The sequence below is a fragment of the Halictus rubicundus genome, chromosome 3 (genome assembly GCF_050948215.1).
Source record: "Halictus rubicundus isolate RS-2024b chromosome 3, iyHalRubi1_principal, whole genome shotgun sequence".
NCBI lineage: Eukaryota > Metazoa > Arthropoda > Insecta > Hymenoptera > Halictidae > Halictus > Halictus rubicundus.
This window is the reverse complement of record NC_135151.1, coordinates 7139771-7157943: the sequence shown is the minus strand read 5'-3', so window position 1 is coordinate 7157943 and position 18173 is coordinate 7139771. Positions and strand designations below refer to the sequence as shown.

The following is an 18173-nucleotide window of genomic DNA, read 5'->3' as shown; positions in this document are numbered from 1 at the left end:
ACCGGATGCATGCGTGAACAGTCCCAAATTTCTCAAGACTAACGCAACCTGTCTCCTCAGGAGATCGCCGCACCACTACAGCGTGGACTGCGCGCGCGCGCACAAGGGTCTCTTCGTGGGTATCCTGATCCTGGTGCTAACGATCATCTCCCTGATCCTGTTCTTCGTGCTGATCTCCCGTCCAGAGTTGGTCGGGTTCGCAGTGACCGAAGTGAATGTCTGCGAGCTAACCTTATACGGGATGTCAACAATGGCGACGCTGATAGGGATGTTCCAGATGCGAAAACTGCGGTACGACGGTAGCAGGAACTTGGAGCTGGACAACATCCTGTTGGTGGCAGCCCAAACGGGAATGTTCATCTACTCGACGTTCACGATCATCGGGGCACAGTTCACTTTAGCGAAGCACACGGTCTTGGTCCTGGTGACGGCGTTGGCTAGCGTCGTGCAGACAACGTTCCAGACGATCTTCATCCTGGACGCTTCGAGGAGATCGGTAGCAACCGCGAAGCAGATACGGAAGAAACCAGGAAGAGAGATCGTGACGTTCCTGTTGGTGACGAATCTAGCGATGTGGGCGATCAACACTTTAGAGAAGTCACGCGCGGAATCGCATCCGGTGCAGTTGCACTTTTACGGTCTGTGGGCCTGGACGATCATCACGCACGTGTCGATGCCTCTGGCGATCTTCTACAGGTTTCATAGCACCGTGTGCCTCTGCGAGGTCTGGAAAAGGGCGTACAAGGTCAAACCGACTTACATGTGACGCAAGGGGTCGCGCGAGGTCGTGTGCAACGCCCAGGCTCCTCAGAGACCGACCACCTTGCCGGCCAGGCTGGACGCCATTGTCGAGAACGATCGCGTTTACTTCATGTAAGCGGACGCGGGTTCTGACCGACGAATCCTCGGCTCGTCCAGTGTTCCAGGAGACTGCTCGAAGCAGTTAGATGAGTTGCGCGTGCTTTGGATGCTGGGGGAGAGCCGCTCCAGCTACCCTTAGGGGATGTGAGCTGTGTCCTAAGTTGCTCTAGTAGTTTGGAACTCGATATTCAACGTTGATGGACGATTGTCGGGAAGTCCAGTGTTCTAGAAGACATCTCGGAACGTATGACTGTGCCATATATGGTTTAGACACTTTAGGAGAGGTGATCTAGCTACCCTTAGGGGATGCGAGCCATCCTGATAGCTCTGGGTTGCTTGGAACTAGATTTCCTGATATCGATGAACCATTCTCGGGTGGTACAGAGTTTCGGGAGACATCTCGCAGCGTTTGAATGTGCCATACATGGTTTAGACACTCTAGAAGAAGTGCTCTAGCTACTATTAAAGGATACGAGTCATTCTGAGTTGCTCTAGTTAATTTGAAACCCAATTATCATCATCGATACAGACGACTTTTAACTAGTCCATGGTTCTAGGAGACACCTCAAAGCATTTCAATTGTGCCATACGTGTTTTAGACGCTCTAGCTGTAGCCCTAGGATGCGAGTCATCCTGAATTGCTCTAGCTAATTTGAATCGTCGTCATTACTAAGGAATGATTCTCAGCCTGTCCAAGGTTCCAAAAGACATTCCAGAAGACGTTCCCATGTAATAAGCTTGTTTCGAGCGATCTAGGAAAGCTCTGACTACCTTTAGAGGATGCTAACGGATCCTGCATTACTCTAGGTAGTTCAGAACAGGTTTCACGTCACCGATAGACGATCCTCAACTGGTCCGCACACCTAGAAATCACCTCAAAGCGTTCGAACGTGTTACACGCCCTTCAGAAGCTCTCAGAAAAGAGCTCCCAGCTCCTATTAGAGGATGCGAGCCAATCCCGCGTTACCCTAGATAATTTCGATCGAATTTTCCGTCACTGATGAACAATCTACAAATGTTCGCTTTCGGAACAGGAGCTCTAACTCCATTTAGGGGATACGAACCCCTCACCTACTCTAAGTAGTTCTTGTTTTAATTACAGAAGCACCAACTTCTGTGTTCACCTTGAGCAAGGGTGCTTTATCATTGGCAAAACGGAAGCATCGACAAATCGGCTTCCGGTTTTGATGAACCGTGGTAGATCGTCCAGAATCGATCCTGCGGTGTAGATAGATCGTTGATCATCGACGTCTGGACGAGCCACGGTTCTATCGTGCGCGAGGAAGGCACAATCGACGACGCACAATTTTTTACCGCGGTTAGGCGTAGGCGACTAGACGCTTAGTATCGTCGGAGCAACGACCGTTCCTTCGATTTCCTCGGGAACAATGAATAGACACGGTCTCCCCGATGATCGAGACTCATTCGTCCTCGATCGCAAGACTGGGGGAGCCTGTTCTCGGTCCACGGGCAAAAGTAAACGATTCCGTTTCCGCGATCTGTCCTTCGATGTAACTCGAATACTCTCAACGGATATCCGTCTTCCACGTAGTACAAACTACAACTTAAATAGCGTCTCTCGCGTCCAGGTTAAATAGATTTCGATGGATCGATTTCGAGGACCGATCGAGGGAGGCAGACAATCTTTAAGAACGCCAGGGCGGCTGGCCAGAGTATATCTATCTTGTTAAAATCTTCCTTACCCGTGCACCGATCATCGACAAAACGATAGAGACGATAGATTCTAGTGTGATTTACTATAATACGATAGCAAAAAGCGAAATTCCAAGGCTGGGGGATATAGGGTCCAGCAGAAACGTCCATGCATCCGTCGAGGTAGCCGTGGTGTTGGCAAAGAGGTCTGTTTCTCTCGATTTAGGGTTGCAGCAATTCATTTGTGCTCGTGTCTACAGGTGGATTATTCTAAAGCCTGATATACGAGTAATAATTTACAATTTCAATCACACCTGAATTGTAAATTTTCTCGCCCAACGTTGCCACGAGTCCACGTTTCGAAATCTGTTTCAAAAGGTACAGCGAATTGATGCATCCTGCAATTTTTGCCACTTCTGAGGTCCAGCGAGTTTTAGCCAGTCCAAATTCTGTCGTCCTGAGATAGCGGAGAAGGTGATGTTGATGGTGCATCGCTTCGTACTCCCATAGATCCGCGATCATAGAAAACATATAGGGTTGCGTTGAAGTTATTGACTATGAAGAGAGTTCGTGCAACAGGAGATCGTTGACGTTGATCAACAGTTTATTTGTTTGTTGGAATACTATTCTGGGCGTGCTGGTTGAGTGAGATGCGCACAATGCATTTAAGCGTGATCTTATTTTTTACTGTAATGTAGTTTGCGAGCTCTGGCCGGGTAATTATAATGTCAACATTTCGTGAAGTTAAATCCTGGCGACGTTAAGATCTTGTTGAAGAAAAATTTGTTCTTAAAACATGTTTTCACGCAGTTATAATAAACACCAGTGTATGAAATATGAAACAGAGGATACTCTAGAAGTGTTTAAAAATATTGTTCTCTTATTTTCAAGATAGTAAAATTTTTCAGGAAAGGAACAAGTTTCGATTTCTCTCTAGGTTCTTTCAATTCTCGAATTTATTTAAGTACAGTGATTCCTCTATATATGTCGCCAAGACCTGGATGATAAACGCCGCGGAATACATGAAGCTCGAGAGTGTCTCCTGGACGATACACGAAGTTGGTTGAGACCCGTGTTGTTGACATATATCGAGAATTCACTGTAGCCAATCTTTGTCAACTGAATTAGAGTAGTTGCATTAATATTGTTCGAAACAGACATTATATGTATCCGTTGGACCAGAAACTTTGTGCAGAATTGCTAGACTATCCACGATTTACATTCTGACAAATATGTGTGCTTGGAGAATCGTCCAATTAACAAGTTGTACCGTTGAATGGCCGAAATTGCTTTCATTAGATAAATCCTTCTCGGAATGACATTCGTCGACAACTTCAACGCAGCCCAGCTAGAAGAAAGTTAGAAACGAGAGTGCGAGGGATGATGGGAAAACGTTCGGAGGAGCAGAGTACAACGGCGAGTCATATCATTAAGCCTTAATCCGTCGAATGCGCTGTCCAAGCTCTAATTGAAAGTCGGGCGAGGGAAAAGGATGAGAAACATGAGAACGAAAATGAAGAAGAAGGAGCGTAGGGGGATCAAAGCCGATCGAGACGACCTACTCGAGCGGGTGTCTTTTTGTTTTCTTCTCGACAGACAGTCCCTAGGGAAGTTTTTCGGGGGAGGGGGGAGGGGGTGAAAAAGGCGAATGGTGAGCGACTATCGAGAATGATTTGAAAAGAGTGCGTGTGTTCTTTGTTTCCGCGGGTGTTTTGTTCGATTGCGTGATGATATGCGTGAGTGTCCCGCGGGAAAACCAAAAACGAACGAGAGAACGTGTCGTTCGGTCGAACGTGTCTGTTTCGTTTTTGATAAAGAGACAGTGTATTTCTAGTTAATCGCGTGTTTCGTGCTAGACGCTTATTTCGGCGACGCGCCGCGTGTGCGATTGGCGATCGGCTGATCGTTTGTGAGGTTCTTTTTTTGTAATATAGAAATTTTCGATGCGACTGTAAATACGTGAAAGAATTTTTAGATCGATAAGGCGGCGGCGTCGAAGCAGAAAAGATAAAACGGATGGATCCTCTCGGTGTTTAGAGCTAGTTGTGTCGACATGTTTCTTCCTATATTATATATAATATATACACATATATATACAAATATAAATATATTTATTATTGCGTTGTTCTATTCTAATATTTATTGTATTTATCAGATATAGGATTTACAAAGCGACACGTTACGTTTATTGATCGGGGCTCGTGTCGAGATCCTTCGCCCTCATTTCTCTCATACTGTCCGTCATCTTCATCAACTTCTATTTTTCACTGCACCTCGTCTCTTCGCTTCAAGAAGATGATTGGAAAGCGATGAACGTCTTCGAAAAGTCCCACGAACCAACCAGAATATTTTTAATTAAATTCTAGTTGACTCTCTGATTTTATCTGTGATCAGAAGCTGTCATAAATGAAATTTCATCCCTCACGAGAATATTAACACGTTGATTGCTGTGGAGATCACCGGTGACTATTAACAAATAATGATTAACACTAAACCTACCGAGCACCGAAAGTGACCGACATGTGTTGCCTTATGAAAATGACAAGATTGAATTTATTTAGATGTTGCACAATTTTTAGTATAACACGTGTTTGAATAAGAAAATTTATTCAATCATTTCCCATGGAAAGGTCTTGATCTTTTAATAATTATAAAGTATATAAAACCGGTCATTTGACTCGTGGCGGTAGGTTTAGTGTTAAAAATGATTATAAAATCAGAGCCACCGGGTATAAATATTTTAGAATCGTAATTAACTAGATTATAGTATAAGGTCAAGACTTCATTAACTAATAATTATTGCGAGTAATACTGATCGCTGTTACTAATGGAATAAAGCGGAGGCTAGTGCGAGATGCGCGAAATTCTCACAGCACTCAACGTGCTAAGGGATGATCACATTTTATACTCATTCAAGTCATTGATAGTAACACCTAGATCATCTTCATACAAAATAAAAATTTTCTAAGCACAACTAACAAAGACTGAAATACAATAAAATGTTCAATGAAATTGTATTTTTAATACAACACCGAGCTGCAAGCAATAATTCATCGAACTTTGTATTTTATTATATCTGTAATATTCGTATTCGATATAGAAATAGAAAGATCTGTAGTCTAGTAATACTGATAAAAAAAAAAAATCAGAGAAAATCAGAAAAAAATCCATTTTAAAATTCAGAAATAGAAAAATTCGTAGTAAGACTGATACCGTAATAAAAATTTTTAACGACTGTGTAAAGTGTTCTAATAGATTAGGACAGTGATTTTTATAGTATAGTGGACGTATTGTCTCAGATAAAAAAAAAATGTTTTACGCGAGGTAGATCGCTTTTGAATGACGATTGAAGGTTTCTGTTGGCTGGTGGGATGCTTCGACTTTCATGTTTCGATTTTCCCGGTACAATACCGTAGCTAATGATCTCGCCACGAGTCTTAGCCGAAATTGAGAGCGAACACAAGATAGAAAACACACGAGGTAAGTCACGATGTGCGCGGCTCGTATTCAAGAGCCGAACGGACGAACACGGCACACTACCACCTTTCTACGTCACGTCTCTGAACTGTACTTTTTCTATGTCCGCATACTCTAGTTCCTACGCAATGTTTGTACTCTTATACCCTTTGTACTATTTGTACCTTACGAATCGCAATACACTCGTCCGCAATAATAGCACGCCTTCGTTATTGCATACCAAAATCAGTCATCTTCAACCGATCATGTCCACTCTCTTCTATGATTCTATACTATCGGTTTAACCCCTTAACGCACAGTTTTTTTTTTTAAACCGGCCAAAAAATCAATTTTTGATATACTGCGCTTTTGTTCCATGGAAAAAGGCTATATTTTATTCTTGAATAAATAAGCGTCATAGCTTACAATCCCATGTAAATGATAAATATGATTAAAACGATTTTTTTTTCTTCGCTTTCACATTGTTATTTTCAATTCTCGATTATATTCGAGTGTGAGAAATTATAGCAGCATAAAATACAACGCCGCTCGAATTATCTCGAGTGTGCACAGTTTGGCCTGTTTAGCGCGCTCGAATGAACTCGAGCGTACAAGTTAAGGGGTTAATCCTGAATTAGTCCTATGTCCACAATGTGATTTCTCACTAACGTCGTTCTGCATTGTAGGTGTCTCATCTCCTGGATTTTATTTTTTATTGTTACAGGCTTTGAGAATTCTGGGGTATTTGTCATAGTTTGTGATTCAACGCACAGGTGATATTTCAGCTGAATGTCTAAACCATTTGGCAATAATAATAACAATTCGACGGGAAGTTATTGTAGATAAAGAAATGGGAATTTACTTTGTTATTGTCGATAACGATGCCATGAACGCTTTGACTACCATATTAGCCAGTCATGCGCGGCGCAATGCTTTATCCAGGATAAAAGATTCATTTTTATGGATAAAACACAGTGTCAAGAAGGGTAAATTTTCATGGGAAAGTGTATCGAGAAAGTAGTGCCAAGATTTCATCTCAGAACGTTTCATATTTTATTTGGGTGATGTACCTCATTTTATTTCGTTCTCGTTTACAAGCAGTTTTTAACGCATCAGGATTTTATTAATAGTCAAAAGGTTAAATTCCTTTGGGAAATCTACTTAATAGAATTATTTGTGTAGGTTTATTATTGCCATTTTTGTAATCCTATCTTTTTCAAGGTACGAACAGGGATATTACCAAATTGCACAGGCTAAAAAGAGGAAAGAGATGTTGAATCGGGGGAAACAAACTTTCCAACTCCGCCTCGTTGGAGGAACTAAAAGCACCGATGCGAACACCGCTTGCAACTCCGATATCCCGATGCCAATATGCGCACATTGCAGCCCGCACCATAAAACCCAGAAGTCGGTGCGTGAATCGAAACATGTTTCCGTGTATGTAGGTCAGATGAACGTCAAAGGAGAACCAGATGGACGTTCGATTCCACCGCTGAAACTGCGACTTCAACACTGAGCAATGAACGTCCCAGAAATATAATTTCGTGCCATCCTCGGCAATTAGGGAATGACTAGGCTGCGGAGCATTCCTCATTTACGAGCACTGAATTTAATAGAATTCCTTCGAGCCTAGTCTTGATTCTCTATTTTACTAAAACAATATGTACTAGTTAAATACGTTTCATTGCTTTGTCATTGCAAACGTCATGGTTCAATTTTTGTGACATAAACTTTAATCGTTTTTCAATATTTTTACAAGAATTTAACAGTGTTTATAGAATAATATAAGAATTTCATAAGAATAAGAAGAGTTAATTTATATTTTGTTTCAAATGGTAATAATTCCAACAAAACTTTTAAACAGTTGCCACGAATGAATTCTAAATTATTCTCAGAGCCGATTAACCCTGTTGTTCGATTCAATCCTTACCGTAGACAAATCACTTTTTCATTTTCGTGCAGAAACGGATGCGTCGGTGTTTCCCAGCTCCTATACTGAATGAAACCGACTAGATATAAACTCGTACGAGGAAACGCGGTCGCAGTAATCGCTCGCTGCGACCTAAATACCTGCGATTCCGGTCTCAGTGTCCGTGATCTCTTGATGTTGAGGTAGGCTTGTCGCGAAGTCCACGGTCACTCGACCAGGGAAACCTAAATCGAATCGGACGGATGCGAGATGGATCCACGACTTTCTCCTAGCAGATTGAACCTAAACGAACGTCTATCTCTCTCCCATCGGAGCAGCACAGTTTCTCAGGGAAGCGGTTTTCGCTTTTATTTGAGAGATTCATTAATCTCGAGAAGATGAGCTGCGGTCTCAAGGAAGCGAGAACGCTGACACATTTCCAGTGACTTTTACGTGGATCAGATTTTTATTATTCCATGCAGACTGGTTGGAGTTTACGTAACTGTGTTGAAGCGTGCATTCATAATTGATGAGTTTGGCGCTTGTGTAATATAATGATGGATCTGTTGGGAGTGCTCGAAAGATTTTCGAAGGAGCATTTAGGTTTCTGATCTTGACAGGTTCCACATGGTTCGATGATCTATTTTCGTATTTTCTGAAGAGTAATTTGAGTCTTCTAATTGATTTTCTGTTTTTTCGATCGAATAAAAATGGTGAAACGAAATTGTTTTGCGACGTAACGTAGAATAGAATTAAATTAAGAACAATCCAGAAAGTTACTCCTGATTGAATCGATATCCGCACGGTAAACTAGGTTAAAAATAGTAATCGGTGACCGCTCTAAAGGTCAACCGGAAGTTCAAGCCGCTGCGCTGGTTGCCTCTGTGCATACACTTCCGCTCATATGGAATATGATACTTGTCGCATGCGAAGTAGATTCGAAAAAAACTAAGTGGCTAAGAATGTTCTCTGGCATAAATCTGGTTCTTGGTGTATCGAAAGTTATTGTACTATAGTCGGTACAGCGCGTGGGTATGTCGAGTTCATGGTTAGCCGTGTGGTAATTCAGGTTAAACGACGTACGTCACGGTACGAGTTAGGATTGGAGTGGCCGTAGATTTTTCTCGGAAAAACTCGGAACTTTAGAATTCTTATGGACTACTTCAGGGTCAGTCCACCTACAACTTGATTCAAGAATGGCATTCTCAAGGTCATTGCGAATGTACAGGTCTGGTTCCCAAGGATCTTTCAGAATGCAAAGGGGGAAAGAGAGTAGTAATCAATTCCAATGGGTCTCTATAGTAGGAAAGTCTTAAGGGACTGTGAGAATCATCAAGGGTCAAGGGCCATACTTCCACATAGTTCCATTATAAAGCTTTCCCAAAAGGATACAATGTCAAAGGTCTTAGGAACACAAGAAAAGCAATTCACAAAGTTCTGTGGAGTACAAAAAGGACATCAGTATTTAAGGGGTTCTGGAAATTCAAAGGGTCTCCATTCCCAAGGTCATTGGGAATATACAATTTCAAGGATCCCTCATTGGGAATCCCAGCGAATACAATAGAATACAACATAAAGGTCCCTCAGGAACACAATTGCTCAAGAATTCTTTAAGGATTTTAGGAATACAACAAAATGCAACAATACTGACCCTTAGGAATGCATAGAACGACAACTCTTAAGGGTTGTGGAAATACAAAGGAACCACCGCCAAGGTCAATTAGGGATGTTTCAAGGATCTCTTAGGAATACAGATAAATACAATGGGACACAATAACGAGGTCCTTAGAAATACGAAGGACGACAATTCTTAAGGGCATTTTAAATGCGAAGGGTCTCTGCTTTCGATGGTCATTAAGAATACAAACAATTATTCCCCCCGAGGCAAGGGTCTGAGGAATGCAGAAGATTCTTGGGTTAATTACTGTCCCCGCAAGAAACAAGCCGACAAAAGCAGCCGAAGACAAAGTATCCAAGGACACTGGCCTTAGTTAGGATACTTACATCTCGTTCGCATGTGAATACTCAGAACACGGATTCACACATCCACGAATCTCTCACGTCGAAACGAAACACGTCCGGAAATAATCGTGACACCGCCAACCATTCGTCGTCGCACAGGTGCCCGGCGACGTCTCCAATTAATTCCCCGCTAATCACGCTCGTTTGTCGCGTGCAAGTACTAAAATCACCAAGGTCGTCCACACCGGAGTAGAGAACACTCGTTAACATGCACGCATCGGTGCATCCTCCGTGCACTCCGAACGCAACTCGTATCCGCGTTACGTGCCCGGCTTACCTGTCTTAATCCCGAAGCACGCACTTGATCGTCGCCGAGGTAAGTAATTACACACCGACGGGACAGTCTATCAATTATTTTATATACCAATCATCTTTAGTTTTGTCCTTTCGATGATCTCGCGATTCGTCAAGATGCTTTTTATTTTATTTCTTTTTTTCGAAAGTCATAGCTTGCTGTCAACCTTCCCCGCTCTAATTCGCTCTAATTACACGATCAACGAAGATGTCGAGCGTGCACGCCTGACATCCGAGAGCGCGTGCATGCCTGCATCAAAGTCTCGTAATGCAACCCGTAACGCGATGCAGAATTCACTTGCGAGTTGCGAGTTGCGAGCTGCATTCCGAGATGCAACTCGGCGTCGATGCCATCGTCTATAATCAAACTGTTAGTGGATTGAAGTTAGGCTGTTGTGCAATTATTGAGAACTGGAAATGCCTTTTAATGCGCCCCCCCCCCCCCCCGACTGCATTGAAAAAATTTCATAATTCGTTGTATTCTAGATATAATTGCATTAGGTATCAGGACTATTCAAACATTTTCACCGTTTCCTTATTAACAAAAGGATCACAGACCTTATTGTAACTCGAGGGAAACTAATATTAATATGAAAATTAAAATATATAAATTTATAGTAATCCATTAAAGTCTACGAGGCGCGATACGATAAAACGAGTAATAACTGAATAACAGTTGGATCGCACCTTCTCATGCGTTGAGGAAAATTAATATTTCCAGCGATACATCGATGAACCAAACGGACAAAATGAACAGTCAATATATACGATAGATCTTGACATTTCAATCACCGGTTCACGAATCGTTCCGATTCCTCGTTGATCAACGTATGTTAAACTCTCGAGGCAGAGGCTCGCGGATTTGTTCGCGGGAAATAAAAAATATTCGAAATCGGAGGATCCGTCTCGAAAACAGGGCAGCTCGGTTTTATCGGCGAGAAGAGGACAGTGGCGCGTTGCACAAGAGAGCGTGCGAACGGAACGACCCTTTATACGGCCGTAATAATGTTCGCTCGCAGGTGCATCGACGTGGGTGTGTATCCGTTCTCCTCGTTCGTCGTTCCTCGTTCCGCCGGTTTCTCTCTATCGCTTTGTTTTCCTGCCTTTTACTCGCAACGCGGTAAATTTGTTTGGATGGGATTACTTTCCTCGAGCTATTCTGCCGGTATTTTGTTTCAATTGCCTTCGGCCGTGCGCGAGCGAACTGGGAACGCCGAACGAGCAGCAGAGTAGAGAATTATATTCGCATAATCGCGGACTTTGTTTAATTTTGCTTCGAGTACTCGCGTTGTTAGGAGTGTTGCATTTTTGAGGCGTGCTCACCATTTTAGAGTTGTTCGACTTGGACTGAACATAATTAAATCGAACATAATTTAAACAGATTCTTCACAGGCGATGTCCAAACATGTAATTTCAATCAATTAGTTCCACTTGATTTCACCAGTAATTAGACTGCGGATCTTATGCACTTATTAGAAAAAATAGGTGTTATTTCAAACAGTAGATCGATTCTATTGTCTATTGTTACAACTGAATGAAACCACTAAAGAGGAGGATAAATTTCTATTTGGTATCTATGTCTTGATATTTATGCAACCCAATTTTATTTTGCATAATGATCCGCGGTCTACTAATAATGCTGGAAATATTTCTTCTTCTTTGAAAACACAGCTAAACTAGATATCATTAATGATCGATTAAAAATTCTACAAGGATTTTTCTTTACTAGGATACCGGTCAAAATTCTTTCCTATATTTTTGATATTTAAAATCAGAATTAAACCAATACTGAAATTATAAAGAACGTCATTCTGGTGAAACTTCTTCAAGGAAAAAATTTCTGGGAATTATTGTAGATTAATAGCTTTTATTTAATTATACCTGATTCAGTTTAAGGAAAGGGAATTTAAACAGACGAAGAAGGTGGTAAGCCTGTTGAGAAAATTTTTTATTAAACTATGATCACTAACATATTTCTTGTCCATCAATTTTCTTCGTCGATTTAGCACTAATAAATAGATAAATGTATTATAGTACAGAAGGGTTAAACAATAAGACAAAATTATACAAACAATTTTTATATCATTGTAGCGATACAGTGTCTATAATTCAAGTATCTAAATTTTAAGCTTATGGGTGGGTGCACAGGATGCAATAATTAAGGAAACCGCGAAGGGTGATTTTGTACGAACCACATTAGGGGTACACTATTATGGCTCTTATGGAATTACTGCACGTTTCACTGCCTCTATTTGCCGATTCATAGGTAATGAACGCAAAATAATGAAGGTACAAGACCTCTTAAGGGTTGTGCTCTCAACTTTTTCATTATATCTAGACGTTTGTTTGCCTAGGGAATTTTTATGCACAGCATCGTGCATTCTATAATTGTACGTGGCATCTGACATCCTTCTGCGAGAAGCTCAACTGCTTCAGAATAATAAATGAGAAATCGACTAATTGAAGTGGCACAGTATTTCTTGGAGTAATGATAACTCTCTTAGAATAAGAATAAACATGAAAACATCTGTTCTGCATTTTATAGACATCATCTCTTCTTTCTGACAAGATACTCACTATCTTCTTAATCCAATTTTACGCTTCTCTGTCACTATGCAACTCGAAGATGACTTACAGTCGCCCTGGGAAATAAGTTATGGCTGCTATCGGCCACTTTCCAATAATTAATATCGAGATACAGTTTCGATGTGAATATACAAGTCATTGCAGATTTCATGCATTTATAATAAAAATGAGTAGACCGAGTGTGAAGTAATGAAAATATTTGAGGAATTTAAAAATGCTATAGCATTGTTTCCGACCTGTTAAAATTATTAAGAAAATAAATGAATGTCTGTGTAGCTCCCGTGTCTTGCGATTAATACAGACAAGTTTTATTGTGCATACAAACTCGCAATCTAATGACGAAACAATTGACGATACAACTTGGGAGTTCAATGGACGTGGAAACATTTAATAATGATGGTGGTTCCGAGACACCCTAAATCGTCGACGACGCCGCCGTGAATTTCCATGGGAAGGTTTTGAAGATGTTGGAGGAGGGTGTCCCGGGGGGTTGTTTAAAAATAAATTCGGAGTTAAGATGCTGGGGGATAATTGTTTCTTGCAGTATACGCGGAGTGTCTAGTTAAGCGTGAGAGAGGATACCCTCGCATAAACGAGCCAAACAGGCTGTGCCGGTGTGGTGGCTGATCGTTCGTGAGCCGGTCCCCGTAATTAAGGGCTAAATTCAACCCTCATGGGCGTTGTCAGGCACCCGACGCTCCGCCGAGGGTGTACTTTAGTCTGAAACTCGCCGTAATACGCTCTCGTATCCATCGTTACCGGGCCCCGTTTAAATCGTAATTGGAAAAAATCAATATGGGGGAAAGAATATCTCTGCGACTCGCCGAAAATCTGCTACCTTATTCCCGATGAAAATGGAATCCACCCTGCGCCAAACCGCGGAACATCCTCGAGCTACAGGGTGCTCCAATATCTTACATCCTTCTCACTGATTCCTCAATCCTTCGTTTTGCCCTCAACAAAAATTCGTAACAGTATTCTCGATAAGGAAGGAATCGACTCTGCTTTAAACTGTGCAATTTTTTCCAGCTACAGGCTGTTTCAAAATTGTACAATCTTCTGACTGCGTAATTCGCGGATTTTTAATCTTTCGTTTCGGCCTCACAGAAAATCTGCCATCATGAACCTGACGAAAATGCAATCGACTCTGTTTTAAACTGTGAACCGTCTTCAACTTACAAGGTGTAAAACTTAACTTAAGTTAACTTAATAAAATAAAACTTAAAAGGTTGTCAACTTCAAATTACAGCCTTATCATGCCTACTGCTTGTGTTTCCTAATTTTATTTTTCTCTTACATAAATAGTAAAATTAGGAAACGCAAGCACTTCTTAGATTTAATCAATTTTATTCGAGAATGAATAAGACAAATATGATGAATAATACCAGAAAAATAAGAAAAGAAATTTGAAGTACTACATACAAATAGAAATGACATGAAATAATATAAATGAAATAATTCAGACAAAACAAAATTCACAAAAATCTAACAAAACAAAAAACTTGACAAGATCCATCCAGAGGACTCCCAACTTCCAATACGTATACACCTTGTTCCCAACATGAGAGGATCGCAGGGTGTTGGTTATTTAACAATACATCCGATACACAATTTAGAATCGACAAACGAAAAATTTCAAAATTTTCTTCTATTCATGTAGAATCTATGATCAATTAACCCTTAGCACTCGAATGGCGACTGTAAGGCGCCACTAAAAATTCCTGTATCATTATTCAAAATACTTTTTACATTATTAAATTTGTTTGTATTTAATAAATTACTAAACATTTCAGTACTGTACGAGCAAATTCCACCATTTTCGTATGTATAGCACGAAAAAATATATATATGAGGGAAATATTCTAGGTCGGAAGAAATGTTTCGTTTTCAAGTTAAAATGGCTTCGAGTGCAAAGGGTTAAGAAAAATCGTAGTCAACTGTCCCCTACTCTATCAAAATGCAAAATGAAATAAAACAAGATGTAACCAGAAACTCTCCCTCCCAAAAAGCCCAAAGCATCAGCACCCCAAAAACCGAAGCTCTCTGCGTCCCAGAGCTCCAGCTCTCAGACTCTGCGGGATCGTAGAAGTGGAATGATCCTTCGTCGCAGGAATTAAAAGGGAGGCCGTCCTCAAGGTTCCCCGTATCGCCGATTAAGCCCGGGACTGGTTGCACTCGAGTCAACCCTCGGCTTGCATCGAGTAAGATAAAGCGTTGAGCATCATCGCTTCATCCCTCGGCGCGGCGCATCGAACTTGGCTGTGGTGGGTCGCGTCTCGTTGCGGACATCGGCAAAGACAAAGGCTGTCGACTCCGCATCGAGAGGAGCGGACGTATTCGACTCGCCACAAAGTCTCTTGTCAAAGAGAGCGAGCAAGAGAAAGAAGGGACCAAGAGCAAGCGCAAGCAAGCAAGCAAGCAAGCCCGAGCAAGCCCGAGCACACCAAGCCAAGCCGAGCTTGTGCATCGCAGAACAGGGACAGGGCTTGACGCGCTGGAAAAGCGGGCATCGCGAGGGCCTCGGTATTGATCGAGCTTCCCCATCGTGCATGGGGGTGGCTTCGCGCGCGCGGCATCAACCCCCATAGCCGGCGCGTCGCCATTATGGGGCTGCGCTGCACGAGGATGGCAAAAGCGGCTCGGCGACGGCAAAAGCGGCCGAACTTCTCGAGCCACGGACCGTAACAGGCGTTCGTCGAGGGAGTCTTTTTTCCTCTCGTGGGGGACGAGGACGGTGTCGGGCGTCTGGGGGCGAACGAGACCGAGACTGTCGACGACCGTGTCACCGACGGAAAGCGAAAATATCCCACGGAAAAGACAGAGAACAGTCCCGAGAGGAAAGAAGAGGGAGCACAGAACACAGAGAGTCGCGTGGCGTATCGGGGCAGAAAGGTTTGCGTGGTTCGCGGCGGAGCTTCCGGCCAGAGCGCAAGCTCCGCGAGCCTTGTTTACATTCGTCGGACGCCGCAGAGGAAGCACGTTGCTCCAAGAACATAATCGAGTAGAAGCAGCGTGACGGTGAAACGGTCGGATTCGCTGGACTTCTCTGAAAACCTCGGACCGCTGTGACAGATTCGACAAATTTTCCCGGGCTGCTTCGCAGACGATCGAGGAAGATCGGGAGCAGGTGGATTCGCAGAAGGATTTGATAAAAAGAGAGTTCGACACAGGGCAACAGTCTATGGCGTTCCTTCAGCGCGTCGCTTAATGGACGGGTGAGTACGCTCCGCGCGTAAGTGCGCGTCGAGTGCCGTTTTCGGCTCCAACCCCCTCCCCACTTTCCCGGTGTCCTTGTTTCCGTCTGACAGAGGTTTCGCCGGGAAAGGACACTCTTTTGTGTTGTTGATGTTACTGTGCATGTCGAGAGGAGCAGGAGATTTTGTTTTAAATGGAGGAGGGAAGAGAGTTCTTACGGTGGGGGTGAGTTTCGGGGGATGAGGGTGCTCTTTGTAATTGTCTGGTTTGGGAGGATTTCAGGAGGTGCATGGTGTGATGGAGTTGTTACGGTAATTCTTCTGGACGATTCTTGATGATACGAGAGACGGGGACGTCGAGAATTGAGATCCGCGGGTTGCGGAAAATTTGGAAGTTGGGGGAGGGTGTTTTAGTGGTTGCGCGCGGGATATCGTTTTGCATGAGAATCGAAGGTCTTGAAACGATTTTAAATGGTTTTTTCGTGAAGAGAGGGAGTGGTGTAATTAAGAATTGAGTTCCTCGGGGGGTGATGAATAATTTGTTGGGAAGATTTTCTTTGTGTCCATGGGGGTTGCGCGCGGGACGCCAGTTTTGCATGAGAGATGAAGGTGTTGAAACGATTTTAAACGATTTTTCATTGAGGCGGCGTTAAGAAATTAAGAAATTGTGTTCCTCGAGTTGGAGGGTGAACAATTCGTTTCTTGAGGAGAGGATTTTCTGCGTGTCTAAGGGGGTTGCGCGTGTACTATTGTTTTTGTAAAATTTAATTCTGACTCTCTGTGGAAAGAGGTAACTGAATATGTAAGGGGTTGAGTTTCTCAGATGAATAATAAATAATTTGTTCTTTAATGGAGTGATATTCTTTGCGTCCATGGGGGAAGGCATTCAAGTAATATTTTAAAGGATTCTTTGCGGAAATTGGGTGTTAAGAAATGAAGAATTGAGTTTCTCTGGTAGGAAATATTGTGGTAGATATTATCGCTGTTGCATGCAAAGCGACGTCAGAAAAAGAATTTCAAGTGATTCTTTGAAACAGAAATAATTAATTCCTTAACCGAAGGATATTTTTTGCCTCCATGGGGGATGAAGCAGTATTACGATGCAGCATGCGAAGTAATCTAGCTAAAATAATTTTAAATGTATCTTTGCGAAGAATTCTTTTTCATTCTTGGCAAAGAATTTTTTCTCAATTTTTATGAAATGACCCATGGAAACTTACAGTCTATAGATGAAGAACACGCACAGAATTAAGTTTCTAGAGTAGAAAATAAAATAAACGTTCCTAGTGGAAATAAATTAACTCTGTGACCATTGGGTGTGCGGGAGAGGTGTTACACTCTGTATGAAACAATTGTTCACGTAGAATGAACAATTCTTTCGTTGAGAAAAATCTGTTAATAATTCATTTTTGGCGACAAAACAGTTCACTAGCTTTGAATATATATTTTCCTCTTCACGAGGGTAGGAAAAGAACAAAGTAACTAAAAAATGCACGCCAGTAGGGTGTAGGAAACCCGTTGACACGCTATTACTGTGCGTGCAAAGTAAATCTAGGCCATTACGGTCATTTTAAATCACGACTTATCAACTTGACCGTCGAAGGGATCTACAAACATTACAGTTTCAGTCCCTATTTATTATACTTCTAATTTATCTGGATTGAAAATTGCAGATCTAAAGGTAATCATAAAATTTGCTAACAGGAACAGTTTACCTGAAAAATTTTTTTAAAGACGGCTGTTAATGAAAAAGCATGGGAAACTATGTTTTAAGCGATTCCTAACCAAGAATAGAAACAACAGAATCGGTCAAAAACGAGGTTTTCCATAAAACAACTATGGAATTCATGATCAAATATTTTTCCCGCGCTCCATCCTCGCAACGCGCCCTATATGACGGTGGAGGAACTAGGAGTCAATAGGAACCCATAGACTCTTCCCATTCGCAATGAAAAAGAGATTATTTAACCCTTAACAGTCCGGAAGTATTTCAAGTTTACTTACCAGTAGGTCCAAGCTATTTTTCATACGAACAGAAACTGTGGACTCAACATTTTTATGTCAAGTATAGAAAGGAAAATATTTATATTTTAGTGAAAATTTATTAATATATATCCCGAGAAATAGGATAGCAAGATGATTTAAATTTTATATTCTTTTAGGTTGTGGTACTTTCTGAAGCAAAAGTAAAAGTACCA

At 41.9% G+C, this 18173-nt stretch overlaps 2 protein-coding genes across 6 annotated transcripts in view; both read left to right on the top strand.

Annotated features, from left to right (window-relative positions):
* The window catches only part of LOC143352522 (proton channel OtopLc), a 133784-nt gene that overhangs the window by 41470 nt on the left and 74141 nt on the right, over positions 1–18173 (top strand). For 4 of the 5 annotated variants that reach the window (XM_076785088.1, XM_076785086.1, XM_076785087.1 and 1 more), the window contains one exon: positions 61–5667. In XM_076785088.1, coding sequence (XP_076641203.1) covers positions 61–766 — 706 coding nt within the window. In that variant the 3' untranslated portion in view covers positions 767–5667. Of the gene's footprint in view, positions 1–60; positions 5668–18173 lie in introns of those variants that run through there. The other variant, XR_013081954.1, reaches the window with a different exon arrangement.
* Otopla (proton channel otopetrin-like a) overlaps positions 15882–18173 on the top strand; it is a 74770-nt gene continuing 72478 nt past the window's right edge. The window contains exon 1 of the mRNA XM_076785078.1: positions 15882–15996. The gene's annotated coding sequence lies outside the window, so the exon portion shown is untranslated. The remainder of the gene's footprint in view (positions 15997–18173) is intronic.